The 19,236-nt window shown below is 43.2% G+C and overlaps 1 protein-coding gene across 4 annotated transcripts in view; it reads right to left on the reverse strand.

The window, feature by feature from the left end:
• The window catches only part of Flnb (filamin B), a 143,484-nt gene that overhangs the window by 82,500 nt on the left and 41,748 nt on the right, over window positions 1-19,236 (reverse strand). For all 4 annotated transcript variants that reach the window (XM_057770284.1, XM_057770283.1, XM_057770285.1 and 1 more), the window contains exons 2-4: window positions 10,661-10,909; window positions 9,028-9,125; window positions 6,241-6,388 (exon numbers count right to left, since the gene is read on the reverse strand). In XM_057770284.1, coding sequence (XP_057626267.1) covers window positions 6,241-6,388; window positions 9,028-9,125; window positions 10,661-10,909 — 495 coding nt within the window. The remainder of the gene's footprint in view (window positions 1-6,240; window positions 6,389-9,027; window positions 9,126-10,660; window positions 10,910-19,236) is intronic.

Raw genomic sequence — 19,236 nt, forward strand, 5'->3', positions numbered from 1 at the left:
TAAATCCTTTCTTCCCCACATTGCTTTTGAGTCAGTATTTTATCACAGCAGCAGGGACCAAACTAGAACATAAGTGTTCTCATCCCTTATTTATTTTTAAGACCATAAAGTCTGTTTTAATCCTTCCATAAATGTTTGGTAGAATTCTCTAGTGGAATCATCCATAGCATGTGGGGGTTTTCAGGAGACTTTCAATTTTATAAATTAAATTTCCTAAATGTTTCTAGACTCATCCAGGCTATCTGGTTGGATTGTGGTGGTCTGCTGTAGTTAACACAGAATTCTGCTTCCATATTTTTTTCTTCCTGTTATTTCAAGATTTCTTCTTTCCCATGTTTCCTTGAAAAGGCCATCCTTTCAGGACAGACTTTCGGTGACAAATTCTTTTGCTTTTCCTTTGTCTGAAAGTAAAGGGATTTCCCTTGGATAAAAAGGATTCTAGTTGATGTCTTAAAAAAAAATAAAATAAAATAAAAAATAAAAATAAAAATAAAAAAACCAAACAAACAAAACACTTGTAAAATGTGGTGCTATTTCCTTCTGACCTCCATGGTTTTGATGAAAAACCTGCCATTCTGGTATTTCCTTTGGGCACGCTTTCAAGGTCTCACACCAAGTATAAACTTCCATGGTCTCAGGCAGGTGTAGTGGCAGAGGCTGTGATTCCAGCATTTGGAGGTGATGGTAAAAGGTTCAAGACAGTTCTGGTCTTACACAAGTCACACCTCTCATGGTCTTTAGTTTTCTGAAGTGTTTCTAGATAGCCCTTGTCCCCAGGAGTGCTCTATGCATATTCCTCTGCTGGGTGTTTTTTTTTTTTTTTTTTTTTTTTTTAATCATGTTCATTTATAGTTTCTATAGCCAAATAGTTCTCTAAGTAGTTTTTAGCCCTGTCTTCACCCCCTCCCATGTCTCCTCTCGTGTGATCATTCACACTTTTGTTTTGGTTCTCACTGGTCTCAGGGGCTCTGTTCATTTTTTTCCTTTTCCTGTCTTTCATTTAGACTACTGGGCCATTTCTCCTGTTTCATGTTCAGTTCACCGATTCTCTGCCTTCCACTCGGCTACTGAACACATCCAAGAAGTCATTTCAGTTATTTTTTCTTTCTTTGGGCTTTTTTTTTTTTTTTTTTTTTTCCCTAGTTCAGTTTGACTCAAGGTCTTCTGGGCATTTGGGTTTCTGTCTGGGCATTCTATTTATTTCCTAAGACTTCTTTTTTTCCCATTTATTTTAAGAGTATTTTTAATTGTAGTTGAAGTCTTAGTCTTTTTAAAAATGGCCACTGTATTAGTTATTTTTATCATTACTGTGACCAAATACCTAACAAGAAGAAAGCATTAATTGGTTTTTAGTTCAAGGGTTCACCATGGAAGGAACTTATGGTGGCAGGAGCTGGAGCTGCCTGGTCAGCAGGTGACATCATATCCACGGTTAGAAACACAGTGGATACAGGTTTCGCCTCGGTTTCTTTTTATTCAGTTATTCACCAGCGATCCTAGATAATGGAATAGTTTAGGATAGTTGTCATACCTCAACTAACCTAATCTAGAAAATCCTACACAGACTTGCTCAAAAATTGATCTGCTAGGTGATTCTAAATCCCGTCAAGTAAAAAATATTAACACCATAGACACTTTAAAAATCTTGGCAGATAATTCTTATATGTCTATCATCCCACGACTGACATCAATGATCCTTTTCATTTGATTTGAGATCTTGGTTCATGGTGCAGCAAGTGATTTTTCAAGGTGAAACTTGGGACAGTTAGGTTCTATGTCATGGGACTCTGGGTCACCTCTCTGTTGGCTTGTTTTTTATTGCACCCCTCCAGCAAGGGAGGAAGTCCAGCATGCCCACTGTACTTGAGGTTTTAATTGAGAGGGGCTCCCCACTTCCAATGAGTTAGGGTTGACTTTTAGCTCCCCCTCTAACAGACAGAGGAAGACCTTACACAGCCTCTGTGGATCTCATCACTACCTTAAACTAGACTCTAGTCAGAGTCTTGGCTCCACCTTTACTATGCTTATAAATGAACAGGGCAGGGTTTTTTCCTAAGGTGTTTGGCTGAACATAGAGCACGTACTGTGCCGAAAGAGCGTTCTGCCTTTGGGCGGCAGGGATATGGCTCAATGATAGAATATTTGTTTTAGCCACCCCCCCATGATCCACACCCCATTTAAAATAAATACCTCAGACTTGAAAGGAAAGAAAGGGATTAGAAATTGGAAAGTGGACTTTTGGATTTTATTTTCTGTTTCCCTTTTGCTTATAAAATGATCAGATCGCTAACAATAAGATTTGAACACACACCTACGACACTGACAAGCACTTATTCCATCTGACTTTAGCAGTATGAGAAATAACTTATTCTGCATCTTATCTTGTCAATGACTCAGTTAAATCAGTGTAATGTCCCCCAGCTAACCGGGTTTGGTTGGGAAGCTGAACCACATCCTCCATACTCCATCAAACTCCAGCAGAGTCATGCTCACTATGTGGAACCCTCTAGTTATTCAGACAGAGGGGTATACAAGTGCTTCATACAGAATAAGGGTTGGAAAAGGGTTTGCTCAGCTAAGGAACAGGTGTGTTCAATAATGCTAACCCTGCAAGGGAGCCTTACAAAAGATCCTAAGCCCCAGGCAACTCAAGAGTTCAACAGATGAATTTGCAATTGTTAACTGGAGTCAATGCGAATCTACTCAAATATCCACAGTAGGAAACAAACCTCTGAACCCTCTTAGAAACTAAACGACATGGAGTAGTCTCTATTCCTAGTCTGAGTTGCAAACGAGGTTAACACATAAAACACCGTAATGAAGCAAAAGAGGCCTGACTTCTATCTCACCAAGGAAGAAGGACGTGCCTCACAAACCCTTTGTGTGGTGCCCCCACTACCCAAAGTGACCATGTTGCCTTCCTATTTTAAAAGAAGAAAAGTTGGGGGCTGGAGAGATGGCTCCGAGGTTAAGAGCACTGACTGCTCTTCCAGAGGTCCTGAGTTCAATTCCCAACAACCACATGATGGCTCACAACCATCTGTAATGAGATCTGGCACCCTCTTCTGGTGTGTGGGAAGCAGAATGTTGTACACATAATAAATAAACAAATTAAAAAAAAAGCAAAATAAAAGAAGAAAAGTTAAGCAAAGAATCACAACATGGTCCAGCAGTTTTATGCCAAGGTATATACCCAAAAGATCCTGGCATCAATGTTCTTGGCAGCATTGTTCACAATGGCTACAAGGTGGAACAACACAAATGCTTATAAGTAAATAAACCAAATACAGGACATATGACAGAATATCATCACCCATAAAAAAGGAAATTGTGATATATGCTATAATGTAAAAAAAATTCTGAAAATATATTAAGTGAGGTAAGATGGAGACAACAGTCACACAAATTTTGCTCCATTTCCAGATACAAACGCACCAACAGAAAACAGAATGGAGGGTGCCAAGGGGGGGGGGAGAATGGAGAGCTTGTTTAATGAGCACAGTGTTTTGCTTTGAAAGTTAGAATTGTTCTGCAGAAGCCGGGCGATGGTGGCGCACGCCTTTAATCCCAGCACTCGGGAGGCAGAGGCAGGCGGATCTCTCTGAGTTCGAGACCAGCCTGGTCTACAAGAGCTAGTTCCAGGACAGGCTCCAAAACCACAGAGAAACCCTGTCTCGAAAAACCAAAAAAAAAAAAAAAATTGTTCTGCAGATCAACAGTAATGGTGATAACCCTTATGATGGGTGAGGGTGTTTAATGTCCCAGAACATTATATTCCGAGCAATAAATTTAGCGTGATGAAAAGAAAACGTAAAAACAAACCTACACACAAATAAACATGAGATGAAAACAGCTTGTTTCTTCCTAGCATTCACAATACCTACAAAGAAGGAAATGGGCAGTGACCAGCCACATTCCTGAACTAGTGAGCAGTCATTTTCTGGAAGACAGCACCATGAAAGGAAACCGTCTCACACTAACAATGAGGAAACTGGACAGCCAGTGATAAGGTTATTACAAACAAGCATTTTATGCCTTGATGAAAGTAAGCCCCTTTGGTCAGTATGTGGACATGAGAGTCATCTCTAGCTTTTTTGCATTAAGGAAACATAATCTCTAAGAGTCCTCATAGCATTGATCACCTTGGTTATGGCTTAGAGAAAGCGACTTGGAGATGATGATGGGCAGTGGGAAGAGGGCCTCCAAAGTTGTCCAGTCCTTACTAACCAACAAGAGGGGAAGCACCGAATTGTGCAAACAAGCATCTAAGTGTTGGAGTCCAAGAATAAGAATATAGAAATGTAGGTTCTAGGAATAGGAATGTGCAAATAAAGAGATACACAGCTGTAAACCCAGGAGAATGAGAGTAGACTGTCAGCAGCTTAGATTAACTGTTAACAGTGATTTACTTTGCTTCACAACCCATAGCTCTGTCTGCAAGGCTGAAGCATTCTTCTGCAAACGGAGGGTCAGCTTTTAGGTAACCCCCCAGCTATTCATGACCAACAGCTGATGTGAGCTGAGTTAATTTTAACCTGACTTTTTGTTTGTGCATTTTCCCATACCCTTCCCTGATATGCAAAACTGGCAATATCAGTGGAGTACGGAGCTTTGGTAAACACCATCAGGAAGTGCCAGCGAGAAACAATGGGCAACATACAAACACTAGTTTAACAACAACAACAACCTGTTAATGGAAATTGTAAAAGAAAAAGCAATTTGTATCTGAGTTGCACCTTGAGATTGTAAAAATTCTTTCGCTCATACCTAATGCTTGCTTCTTGCTATAAAAAGGGGAGTTCGAAAACAGCCTGTCTCTGGCTAAGGTCACAGCTATGGCTGATAAGCTTTTTGTGCCCCCATGGAGATTTTTTCTTTTTCCTGGAATAAAGTATGCTCCTGGTTTAGGAGACTTTGGTGGTCTGACCCATCTTTGCACGACCCCCATGGAACCAAGACTTATTAGCTAATTTTAGTTACAAAAATTAATAAAATGTACTTCTTGTCTTCTTTATAAAAAGGGGAACTGCTGCACTAATCTTACCAGACATCAAACTCAGTCATGTAGTTGTCATTTTATTATTTCTTGTTTGTTCGTTTAGCTTTTGTGGGTTTTTTTTTTGTTTTTTGGTTTTTTTTTTTTTTTTGAGACAGGGTTTCTCTGTATGTAGCCCTGGCTGTCCTCAAACTCACAGAGATCCTCCTGCCTCTGCTCCTGAGTACTGGGACTAAAGGTGTGCCCCACCACACCTGGCTTGTTCCTTTGTTTTAAAACAGCGTCATACTGTTATTCTGGTCAACCTTAAACTTGACATTCCTCAGCTTCAGCCTTCCAAAGCACTGAGATTTAAAGGCAACACATACCACCATATCTTACTGTTAATTAACCTCCTTCAAAAACTAGTAGGCTTCAAATCAGCTGCTGACCACAACTGACCAGATGCCTGGAATGGCTCTAACCAGCCACCTGGTGCTGGGCATCTTACAGTGAGAGTCATAAACAGGATGTTTCAGCAAGGAAATGCCTACCAGGGATTAACAAGAGTTCCCACCTCATTTGGGAATATGAAGTGGATTCTGCCTGACAAGAGAAATCAATCAGCATTCAGAAGGCAGAGGCTCTTACCCCACCCCCATCCCTGACCTGGGGCAAGATCCATCCATCCCAGCAACTATGGACCGGGCTCTGGATCTTAAATGAGAGAGAGCATCAGCCTTCCCAGGGCTACTGCATGAAGCACACAAAGCAGCAAATTCAGTATACACTACTTCAAGAAAGACAGATTCTCAAGAAAGAATAAGGTAATCATAAACAAATGGAAATTTAGGTCTAAACACATTCTCATTCTCTCTCTCTCTCTCTCTCTCTCTCTCTCTCTCTCTCTCTCTCTCTCTCTCTCTCTCTCTCTCTCTCCCCAAAGGCTCAGGGTATCTTTAGAGATTGAACCCTTACATCTTTGTGTCTTGAGACAGACTGAAACTGGAGCTCCGTGTTTGACTAGACTGGAAGGTCAGAAAGACCTAGACGTCCTATCTCTGTCTCCCTAGTCCTGGAAATACAGAAGTGTGCTGCCATCCCTGGGTTTTAGGTGAGTGCTGGGGATCCCAACTCAGGTCCCCGTGCTTGCACAAGAAGCCCTTGCTGACTATACCATCTCCTTAGCGTCCTTATCCCGAGAGAATTGCTCCCAGAGCTATTGCCAGAGAACAAGGCTCAGATCCAACAAGACCAGCACTTACCTCTCCCATAGGCCCTGGCTTTCTTTGGGTTGAGTTTGGGTTTAAGAGGAGCGCCTGGCTTGAGCTTGGCTTTGGGGAACTGAGATAGGTAGGTCATCACGGAGTGCTCATCTACATCCGGGTGAATAATCTCCTCAGGAGTGATGACCTAGAATGACAACATGGTGGGTGACTGCTCTGCCATGCCATTTTGCAGCCACTGAAATCTCCCTTAAACCACATGCTACAAATAAGAAACGCAATTTCTCATTCTAGTGAAATCACATTAAAACCATACCAAGATCAGCATTTGAATACACATGTGTTGCTGGTTCCTTTGTAAGGTGGGAGATATTCTCCCAAAATTCTACATGTAATTTCCAGAGATTCCTGACATGCCCCTCCCCCACATCTCCTTCAAAAGACTTCCTGTTCACTCCCCTGGTCCAATGTTTCAGAAAGCAGATAAGGTACAGGAGGAAAGGAACATACCCATAACGCAATGGCAATGTTTTTTAAAGCACATCAGCAGGCCTTTCCTTTTGCTCATCTACTGTGTATATATTCCTGCACTAATAAGAATAAAGAAAACCAGTGAGAAAGTCAGCACATACCTATAACCTCAGCACTCGGGAGGCTGAGCAGGAAGATGGCAAGTTTGAGGTTAGCCTGTGATTTATAGTGAAGTTTTGGCTCAAAACACAAACAAGTAGTATGACGGCAGTGGTGCACGCCTTTAATCCCAGCATTCTGGAGGCAGAGGCAGGAGGATCTCTGGGCCAGCCTGGTCTATAGAGGGAGTTCCAGGGCAGCTAAAGCTATACAGAGAAACTCTGGCTCCCAAAACAACAACAACAACAACAACAACAACAACAACAACAACAACAAAATCTAAGCAGGACAGTAGGGGACAACATAGGAGCCACGTGGTCTTAATATATCAGGAGCCTTTAAAAATGAGGAGGGGAACTAGAGAGACGGCTCGATTTTTAAAAAGTGAATAGCACTCTTACAGAGGACCTAATTTCAGTTCCCAGCAGCTTGTAACAGTCTGTAATTCCAGCTCTAGGAATCCATGCCTCTGGCCTCTGAAAGACCCCCTTTACACACACACAATAAAAAATAAAATAAAGCTGGGCGATGGTGGCGCACGCCTTTAATCCCAGCACTTGGGAGGCAGAGGCAGGCGGATCTCTGGGAGTTCGAGGCCAGCCTGGTCTACAAAGGAAGTTCCAGGACAGGCTCCAAAGCTACAGAGAAACCCTGTCTCAAATAAATAAATAAATAAATAAATAAATAAATAAATAGAATAAAATATTGGGGGGAGGTTCTCTGGACAGTCAGTTTAGATCCAGGTTAAACAGGGAACCTTTCTAAAGTTATCAGCATCCTTGATTCACTACCTGACCCAGCCCTAACTTGCAAGATCTTCCTTGATTCCCAGAGAGGACGCACAGTGGTGAGCCACACCTCCTCAGAGCAGCAGAAAGCTCTATACCTCATGAGCCATATCAACCAAATGCAATTAAGAAATGAGAAAATGCACTGTGGCCAGTAGCTAAGAATAAAATAGCTAGAGGTTTTAAATAGTCATCTACAAATCAATCCATTAAAAGGAAAATATGCATTGATTTGGTATTTCTCTCCAAAAACTCCTATAGAAATTTTATAGTACCCAGCATCACAGAGCACCACAAAGAGGTGGTGTCAGATTAAAAGACAGATGAGAAACACAATACAGCATTTTCTGGGGGTGACAGATCCGAGAACCATCATGTATCAGATACATGACTCCAAAACCAAAGCAAAGAAACAGGCCAGCTTTCCTACCTCCCGGGGAAACCATGGAATATACTGAACTCAACTCTGAACACCGGCTCAGACTTCAGCATAGTCTACAATGAAGGATCTTCTGTCCCATAGGACTGGTTTTTCTACAACTTCTCTTTGATCATAGCTTTGATGCTGGGAGCCATGGTTCTTTCAGGGGGATTTTTACAAGGAAAAGATTGGTTTCAAGTAAGATAGGCAGCAATTTAGAGGTTATCTTTGACTTATCAAAAGCTTGAGTCCCCTTGTGATTACTGTGATAGATTTTGGGCAATGCAAATTCCGCTGCAATTTCCACTAATGGGTATTATCTTGATTTACAATAAAAGAAAGTTCTAAATACAAATTAAAATTATGTTTCCTTATCTTTTACAAATGTTTACTTAAAGCTCTTTATGTGCCACTTACAGAATTTGTTTACACCTGCACTAATAAACATTGTCACAAATCTCCAAAAAAAAAAATTATGTTTCTTTTATATAGGTTTAAAAAATAGACAAATACTGGTAGCTCCTTATGACTCATCCTAATAGTTAAAGACCATGCTTGCTGGCTGGTTTTAAAGAGAACCTTCAAAATATCTGGAACCAAGAGAACAGAAAATTTGCAGTGAGACGCACCTGAAATCCCAGCACTCCAGAGGCTGAGACAAAATCAGGAGTTCAAAGTCAGCCCGGATTATATAGTAAGACATCAGGCAGGAGGGGAGAGGAAGAGTAGTAAAGAGGGAAGCAGGGGGAGGAATTACCAGCTTGTGACGTGAAGATTTCTGAATGATCTATAAGCTACTAAATCCACACGAACCTATCATTATGAACTAACTGAGATGGTGGGAGAGTGCTGGAGGCGAGGTTCTTTAAAGGCTTGAATGCCAAGAAGGTCAGACTGTGGTCTGACCCAGAAAGGCATCCAGACTACCAGCAACAACTTAGTGGGTGGGAGCTGTCTCCTGGGACACGGCGGCGTGCATGTAGATACCTGTGGGACGCCCAGCCAGTCGTCAGCCTGCTGCATGGCTTCTCGTGCATTATCCACTGGCCTCTGTGGGTCCCAGGATTCCCAGTCTGGGCACAGACCTGTTTGCGACACAGGAAGGGTGTTTTTAGCATTAGTTGAAAAAGAGATTAAAAGAAGTCATGTGCTGATAACAAAACCATTTTGTCTTTTTACCCAGCAATTTCCACCAACTTCTTAACTAAATGTACATCTGAGGTGCAAAAAGTACGATAGTTAAGAGCATGCCAGCATGGAAACTATTCAACATGAGCAAAGACATGCTTATAGGACACTGTTCTGACAGCAAGAACGGGGCTACCCATTGCTTCAAGATCTACCAAAACAAAGAAGGCCTATAAAACTGTTTGGGCTTGGTGCCTTTCTACAGGAAAGGTATTCTTTTAATTCTATGCCTAGATATATCTAACAAAGATTAAGCTAGCATCCTAAGTGATTCAAAACTCCAGTTGCCCAAATGCACAATCCTAGAGCCATTTAAAAGGCCCTAATAAGAACAAGAAGTAAAGCTCTCTGATTTAAACTCAGAAGAGCTAGCATAAATTGTGCCTTTGGGTAGAAGAAGTAAGAAAGAGGGCACTAGGAAATGAGCTAATACGACACGTTTAAAAAATGGCATTTATGTATTTGTTATGTACGTGTGAGTCTATAGACACATGCACATACCGTGGGTATCAGGGATTGAACATGGGTCATTGAGACTTGATGGCAAGGGCCTTTACCCACTGAGCCCGCTTGATGGCCTAATGCTACACTTTGAATTAGTCTTGGAAGACTCAAGCTTGTAGGCGGTCAAGGAGGAATGAGGCTTTGATGCAGCCTTTTCTCCCTGACACCAGTGAGTTCTGCTTTGAGAGCACCGAGATTCGTCGCTTTGCTCAGTATTCATGTGCCCGGCTCACATAGAATACTCAGTAAATGGAAGATATAATTATTAAAGTATGGTTTTTTAATAAAAATAATTTGGGGGTGGCATATAAACACTGGTTCTAGCTTTTCTACTGTGTGTGAGCCAGTAAACTCTACCCATCAATCCAAGCCTCTAGTGAGGATAATTACATCTTGGTGTCCACTCAACCACTCAGGAAAGAGCCTATCCAGGTTGGAAAAGGCTCTAACTGGATCCACACCAAGTAGTATTCTGCAGCAATACCGAGAGAAAGGGGCAAAGAAAGCCATATATAGTCAAACTAGTAGTTAATAAAAACAGTCACTTTCCATTCAGCAGAAGACTTTAGATTCCCATGCCAAGCCACTGAAGTGAGCCACATGTTTTCTTTAAGCCAACAGGAAACGAGGCACCAATGTGGGAAGACACAGGACTGGAATCTGGATTATAACCCCAAAGCCTGTTCAAAATTCAGGCTCTGGGGCTTCTTTGGTGATCTGAATAGCTGACTGGATACACTGGCAAATGTGTATGGACAGACCTTTGAAAGAGCACACACAACATTTGTGGCTCATCCTCTGTCTTACAATGGACCAAAACCAGGAGACCCACACCAGCTACCACAAACAACCTTTCTCATAGAAATCCAGGTTTGGGACCTACACGCTCCACCCTAGAGAGATGGTTTAGGTAATTACGGGCACTTACCTGGAGCACAGCTGTCTACTAGGGCTCCCAGAGCTTTGCCATCTTGCCAGTTCTGATTAAAGTTGGTGATGGGCAAGTATGGGATCTTGTTCTGAATCCATCCCAGCAGCCTCTGCTTTGGTGTCTGCTTCTTGGCATCATCATCCCCTTCATCTTCCCATACAGGCATGGAGATGGAGTAATGAAGGATCAAAGTCCATACCAGGCCCAAGATGAGCTTCAGGTTTCCATCAACAATGGCTTTGCTATCTGGGAAGACAAGACAACAGCTTGGTTACTATGAGTTACACAAAAGTGTGTCCAGCTCTTTGTACAAAGTTAATGGAACCCTCGTCCACAGGGAACCGTACTGAGATACCTCAGTGGGAAAGGATGCAGTGCTAGGATCTGCTTGAAAGCATCTCCAAATGGAACAACTCCAACAACAATCCAGCGTGTTTGTTAACTATTGCCCTGGGTCATTATATTATTGTCTCTACTTTTCTGCATGCTTAAAATTCTCCATACAAAGAAATATTAAATTTTAAAGACGTCCATGTTTGAAGCGCGGTGGATGAGACAGATTAACAACAAACTACCAGCACCACAGATGAACCCCTGATTCAGCATACACAAATGGATGGCAAGATGGCAAGTGGTCAAAAACTTGGAGGCAGACGATATACTTGGGACTGACATTTAAATATGATGGGAGATGTAGGAGAAACTTCTGACTACTAGAGAAATTGATGAAGAGACATAAATTAACAAAATGGAATTCCCCAGTGCTCTTCGTCCAGGAGTTGATGATCTGGTTGCCTCTCCACTGAAAGACTGCTGAAACGAAGAACTGATCCTGTGCAGGAGACTCAAGACTTTGATACAATTCCCTCTTCAAATGTAGAAGACATTCAAAGAGAGGGCTGCACACATGTGGACACCAAGAAATGATCTGGGGGCTTAATGGGTAAAGGTGCTCGCTGCCAAGTCTAAGATTTCAATGATGAAAGTGATTTTCCTCTCTTCTCTAAGCACATAAACACACACACACACACACACACACACACACACTCTCTTTTTCTTATACAAAAATAAATGTTAGCTGGGCGGTGGTGGTGCACGCCTTTAATCCCAGCACTTGGGAGGCAGAGGCAGGTGAATTTCTGTGAGTTCGAGACCAGCCTGGTCTACAAGAGCTAGTTCCAGGACAGGCTCCAAAGCCACAAGGAAACCCTGTCTCGAAAAACAAAAACAAAAACAAAAACAAACAAAAAAAAAGTTATAATAAAAAAAAAAAATGACCTGAGGAGTCTTCCATATTGAAGCAAATTAATTCACAAGTAACTTAACACTTCCAAGCCTGCAGTAAATGTAATTACTATGGTGCCGTTTCTCACCAGTTGGCCTATCCCACTGTTTTGTACCTAAGTTTCTGGCTGTTTTTCTTTCAATTAAAGTGGATGTTTCCAAGGCTGCAGAAATGTTCAGCCGTTAAAAGCACACACTGCTTTTTTAACAACCTGACTTTGGCTCTTAGCATCCATGTGTGGCCCCCAACAACCCGCAACTCCAGCTACAAGACCTGATGTCTCAGCTAAAAGGGTGTCTGTACTCATGTGCAGACACAGGTACATAATTTTAAAACAATAAAAATGAATCCCAAATTGGTGTTTCCTTTATAGCTTAAAATTTAAATAAATCACTTTAGAAATGCAGACAATAAAAGGTGTGTGTGTGTACCAGAAATAATAATGGTGTAAGTACAGTCTGCACTACTGTCCCTTGTTTGCTGTTCTGATTTTATATCTTTCTGCACAAATGTTTAAATGTTTCTTTTTACTAGCAATTATATCAGAGTCCTCTTTTCCCTATAAAAACTTGTCTCTGTTTATATTCCTATCTATACATTTAAGAGGCTGGCTTCCCCTTCAGTCTTACCAATGTTGACTTATAAATCACATTCATCTCTGCTGCTCAGACACGTCACTCATTCAGAAGATAGTTAAGCTAATGCAACCAGAAAAGTCTCTGTAGACAAGCCTAAATTGGGCCTCCTTTCTCATCCTTTCCCTGATTCAGAGAGTTTGTCAATACCCTGGCCAGATGTGTCCTCATTTTTATTTGTTTTTTGAGGCAGACTCTTGTACTGTAATCTAAGCTGGCTTCAAATTTGTAGCTACCCGTTGGTTCCCAGGAGCTGGATTATGGGCATATAATACCATGCCTGGCTCTCTGTTCACCCACCTTCCCCCTGCACCCATCAAAATTTAAACACTATCTTTAGAATTGATCTTCTTCCCTCCTTCCACATCATCACCTCTTATTCTACTGAGACCCAAGCTGAAAACATCGTAACTGTTTTGGGATCCCCTTCACGTCTCTGGTACAGTTTCTACAGCGTGTCATCTCTTGGCAAATATTTGGACATTCTGATAGATGTGCAGCTTCTCCCTCTCCTGGTATCCCTGAGAGCCATGAAGGTCAACCGCTATTTAAACAGTCTCTACATTGTAGTTCTAGTTGGGTGCCTCTGTTCATCTCAACTAACTGATGGTGCCCGCTGTCCAATCAAACTCCTTAAGTACATAGAACCTAAACAGGTACCAGTCAGTTGGCCTGAGGCTTGTCACATTCACCCAACCATACATGGGATACTCAGGTTCAAAGCTGGCTTCTTCCAAGATGACAGCTGACTTGCATTACAGGACTGCTTTATGTTCTGGTTTCTTTGACTCCGAGAACCTTCACCCTGTCTTCCTGTGGAGTACACTCTCACATACGCCAAGGCTGGTGGTGCTATACGCACAACTGTATGTGTGCTAGAATCCTTTCCTTCAACATCAGGACTGCCTACCAGGCCCTCTGCCTTCTACTCCCACAGCAGGACCACAGTGGGACACTGAGCATTTTTTTTTTTTTTTCGGTTTTTTGAGACAGGGTTTCTCTGTAGCTTTGGTGCCCGTCCCGGAACTAGCTCTTGTAGACCAGGCTGGCCTCGAACTCCCAGAGATCCGCCTGCCTCTGCCCCCCAGTGCTGGGATTAAAGGCGTGCGCCACCACCGCCCGGCAACACACTGAGCATTCTTCAGCTGCCGGTTGTCCCACCATGAGGCACCTGAACATTAAAGACAAACCAAGCTGCACAGAATGTGGAAGCAGCTCAGCACACTGGAGACACCAATAACCTCTTGCACTGTGAGGGTTAAGAAGCCTCACTCCACCACAGGCATAAGTCTGTAAAACTCAAAACTTCCCTGAGGTATGTGTAAAACAAATGCTTTTCAGAAGGAGACTTGCATGCATGCCTAAGTACAAGGCCCTCCTGGGTTCAATCTTTAGCACAAGAAAAAAGGACAAATCTCATCTGGGTGTGGGAGTACACATTTGTAATCTCAGCACTAGGGAGACCAAGGCAGGAGGATCCTCAGAAATTCAAAGTCAGTGAGTTCATGCTCAGCCTGGGCTACATAGCAAGTAAGACACTGTCTCAAAACACATGTTTGCCTAACTGCACGGGCACACTTATCTCATAACTTGAAGTCAGATAGCTTTATTTCTATACAGGTTACATATGTTGCTTTAAAGGAGAAAAGCAAAGTCTTTTTCAAGCAGATTTTGGGGAAGCATGATCCAGTCAAAGACTGAGCCAAACTTATAAAATATACAATGCCCAGGACTTCTGTTTCCAATGAGTTCAAGGTGGGTGTCCTAACAGGAAAGCCCCCTTTATGGCCTTCCTGGGATACATGATACCTTCATTCTGCTAGTCTAAGAAGCTGGAGGGAGGACAGGCTTCATTCCAAAAGTGAGTTTTGACAGGTAAAGGCTCAAATGTTTAGCCCAGCTCTTAGAACAATAAAAAGATGGAGACTTGCCCCAAAGACCTCCCCAGTTCCCATCCACAGGAAACAGGAGACTTCCTAAGCCTTGAAAAGGAAATGTTACAGGGCATCCCAGTGTGCGTGTCTGGCTATTGCTATGGACCTGGTGTGCTGTGTAGTGCTCATTCTGACACACAAGAGGAGGAAAAGACCAGAGTAGACCAAAGCATCCCCAGAGTAAGAGGCTGGAGGGCCACCAGCTTTTACCAACGAAACAAGCCGGCGCCCAGCAAGTCTGCCCAATCTCCCAGACTGGAACCTGGCCATGAATTTCTCCTCCCCAAATCTGACCAATCATAGCTCCCACATAACTACCCTGGCAATTGACAATACTGCCCCCAAGCCACACACACTTTCTCAAACTGCCTACAATTATCTAGTTACTTTTAAATGACAGCACTGGCCCTTTTCTTTTTCAATAGCTAGAAAGTCAATTTAAACTACTATAAATTCTAAGATGGAATATTTTTATATCAGTTCTCTGGTCCTTGTTGAGAAGCATTTGTATGTGGAATGGGGTCAATTATGAGGTGAGCACCAGATATTTTAAGCATTCTGCAGAAGCAACTTTGAAAACCTCCTTGAATGGGCCAGTCCTCCAAAAGTCAGTGATGTACGGTAACTTTCACCTCTCTCAGCTCTCATCAACGAGGCCTAGACCCATACAACTATGTTCCGTATTTTGTGCATCTAGTGCTATCCTGGCACATCATGGGAGTTCCTGGCTGCTAATGATTAACTAAGGTAGCAGGGGTAGTTATTGAGCCTGGAGAACAGACGTGGGTGGAGAACATTCCACAGTTTTACTCTTCTGAATGACAACAATAGACCATCCTTTGGCCACAAAAATGGCTGGTTACAGGGCCATAAACAGGCAACAAGTGTCACCAGAAACGAAGAAGGGAAGAATGTCACCAGGGCCACAGGAACAGAAAGTTCCACATTCTCTGCTCTCTGTCCACTAAGCAACTGTTACCTGCTAAGAGCCAGTGCGGCTCAGAGCCTGAAGTACAGATGGTTAATACATGAAAGTATGCTCTACGTGCTCAGCCACTAGGAAAATGCAAGACAAAACTGCACTGAAATTCGCTGCTTCTGTCAGAACAGCTAACATTAAAAACAAAACGAAACAACAAACAAGGGTCTGAGAGACAGCTCAATGGTTAAGGTGGTTAAGGCACTTTCTGCTCTTGCAGAGGACGGGTGATGGAGGAAGGTCATTGGTTAAATAATAAAGAAACTGCCTAGGCCCATTTATAGGCCAGCCCCTTAGGTGGGTGGAGTAAACAGAACAGAATGCTGGGAGAAAGAAACCGAGTCAGGAGTCGCCATGATTCTCCCACTCCAGACAGACGCAGGTTAAGATCTTTCCTGGTAAGCCAGCTCGTGGTACTACACAGAATATTAGAAATGGGTTAGATCAATATGTAAGATCTAGCCAATAAGAGGCTGGAACTAATGGGCCAGGCAGTGATTAAAAGAATACAGTTTCCGTGTAATTATTTCGGGGCATAAGCTAGCCATGCGGGCGGCCAGGTGCCGGGGACGCAGCCCCGCCGCCCTTATCACAACAGACGGGGGCTTGGATATCAGCATCCACGTGGCTGTCGCCAACTTGCTCCTGGGATCTGGTGCCCTCTTCTAACCTCCAAGGGTATTGCATGCACAGGGTACACTTGCATACACGCAGGCAAACACACCCACATAGAAACAACAAACGCTGGCAAGGTGGAGGAGAGGAGGAAGGCACCTTACAAAATGTTGGTGGGAAATAACACTACAGCAGCCACTATAGAAGGTGTCTTCCTTGTGCCAGGCTGGTGGTGGTGGCACGTGACTTTAATCCTAACACTTGGGAGGCAGAGGCAAGTGGATCTCTGTGAGTTCGAGGCCAGCCTGGTCTATAGAGCGAGTTTCAGGACAGGAAAGGCTGTTACATAATGAAACCCTGTCCCCAAAAAACTAAAAGCTAAAAGTCAACTTACCATATGATTAAGCTGTACCATTCATTCCTGGATACACAGCCATACCAGAGATACCTGCCCATCCACGTGTGCTGCTGTATGGCGGAGTTACAAAACCATCTTAGATCTCCACTGATGGAAAGTGGTGTGTGCTTGCGTGTGTGTGTGTGAGTGTGTGCACGCACATGTATACAATGTAGAATATATACGCAGCTATAAAAAATAAAAAACAAATTGTGCCATTTGTAGAAAAATATATAAGACTCAACAAATATATTAAGTAAAAAGAAAAATATTTCCATATTCCTATATGGAAACTAGGGAGTATGTAAAAACATGCATGAACAAACACACACACACACACACATACACACACAGAGCACACGAGGAGAACTAGCAGAGAAAAGGGTGAAAAAAGGTAACCGTGAGTGAATACCGTCAGAGCACCCGATACATGTGAACAAAAACACCAAAATCCACTGCTTACTACAATAAATATATATGGGCTGAAAAGCAAACAGCAGAGAATCAGCTGCGGAACCATCGGTCCAACTAGATTTTTCTCTTTGAATAAGACAGCACTTCTCTGAGCTTTATTTTCCTCATCTGACAAACAGGAATCATTATATTCAACAACTCCATAGGGTATGGTGTGAGGCGTGAGACCAGAGAATGCCAAGAGTTGAGTGTGCTGTCTGGAACACAGCAGGTGCTTAATAAGTCTACCTCCTTCCCCGCCTGCATTCATTTACCTACACTTTCCCTACCGTGGCATTCTTTCTCAGAGACAGAAGCCTATTTAAATCAATTGTCATTTCTATGCAGAGAAAAAAAAGGGGGGGGGGGGCTTGGTGGATTTAAATGCAGTTAAAATGTCCAACTATCACCTCTCTGAGCCAAGCCATTCATTAGAAGGGCCAGAACCTGCAAGGCTTCTCCACCTGACCACCACACTCCTGTCAATCTGGGGAAAACAGAGTTGAGATCTCCATTAAGCAAGATACCAGTGTGCTGAGCAGTGAAAGACCCACATGGCCTGAGAACCTCCTTTCCCAACAGAGGTCCCTGAGACTAGCAAGGAACTGAATCTTGCAAAAGGAACTTGGTACTCCGGGCAGACCATCTGGGCCAGGTGCTCACCCCTGTTTGAGCTGTCCTGATTTCAAGGTGCCTCGTCGGTGGTCCCCGACTTTCCTGGCCTGGAACTCCCCATCTCCTCGGCTAAGCCTAGAGGGAAGGTCAGGGAGAGCCCAGAAAGGACAGGTTCTAGGAATATTCTCAGCTCCATCACCTCTTCTCTCTACACTTCAGTTCCCTCACCTGGAAAAAGAGATGATGCTGACATACAAGCCCAGCCCCCGCGGGGGGGGGGGGGGACGGACCCCTGCTGTAATAAATAGCAGTGCCTCGCAACAACTCCACGGCCAGTTTCTATGAAGCTTTGCTGCTGTTACTATGCCTTGCTCAGAGCAGAGGTCTTCCTGTTGCTGGCATCAGTTGCTGGTGACCCTGCAGCAGCACTTTCTCATACAGGACTGCTCCCAGATCATCCTGAACTGTACAGTTCTTCTGGGCTGAGGAGCCAGAGATAGCAGGACCTGGGATTCACTGGTATTATGAGGCTGACTTACATGGAAGCCCCTACAAACCAATCCTGAGTTGTAGTCTTCAGATGTTCAAACACGACACCTGGAATTCAAAGGGAGCTACCGACAACTTGCTCAAGTCCCTCGGTGAAAATTTAGCAGGATGAAGCCTATCTACACTGAGTCTCGGTGAAAGAAGATCCATCTTGGCCAGGGTCGTATTTCTGATAAACTATGTATGGCTCTTCTTTTCACATTGCAGGTGGACTGTTTCAGGGGGTCCCCAGGTAGGATTAAGAGGGGCCAGGTGGCTTCACTCCAATCTGTACTTAGAACCTTAGAACCATGGCTCTGATGCTGGAAAGTATCTGTGGCAAAGGGCATTAAAATCCTTCCTCTCCTTCTTGATCCTAGGCATGTGACTTCCAGAAAAATGGTTCTCCCAGCCTCTCTGGACTTTAACAGCGTAGCTGTCCCTAACAGACAGTGAGAAAAAGTAAAGTATGCCACCACTCTAGTCCTGCGTAATGGGTGGATATCTCCCTGACTGCCAGCCAGAGCCTTGTACCTACCTCCCGTGGTGACCTGACTGATGGAAAAAACAAAAAACAAAACAGAATCAGGTGCCCTGTCTCCCTAAAGATCGATAACAAGAGCCACATTTTCATTCTTTTCCAGTGGTCCGTCAGTTCATCCCCACCACCACACATCCACCTAATAAGCCTTTTGTTACAGGTGGGTCTATTTCAATATAGACCACAATAGGATAATGTTAGGGCAGGAAACTGGTCAGCTGGATTTCCAATTCTCTTTCCTGCTCACAAACTGCTCAGAGACTGCTAGGGACTTTTGGGTTGATTTTTATAGCCACCGTGTTTTGGTTTACTCAAGAGTGTATTTATTCATTCAGGTCCTGTGGTGGTGCCCTCAGGAGGCAGAGGCAGGTGAGTGTGAGGCTAGACTGGTCTAGAGAAGGAGTTCCAGGACAGCTAGGGCTGTTACACAAAAAAACTCTGTCTCGAAAAAAACCAAAAGAGTGCATTCAGAAGGTATTATGCTAGTTAAGCTTTCAAAAATGATTTCATTCATTACAAAATACCCAACAAAACAACTTAAGAGAGGTAGGGTCTATCTTGGTTCACAGTTTGAGGGTACAGTGTTGGGAT

Source organism: Chionomys nivalis, chromosome 5 (genome assembly GCF_950005125.1).
Source record: "Chionomys nivalis chromosome 5, mChiNiv1.1, whole genome shotgun sequence".
NCBI lineage: Eukaryota > Metazoa > Chordata > Mammalia > Rodentia > Cricetidae > Chionomys > Chionomys nivalis.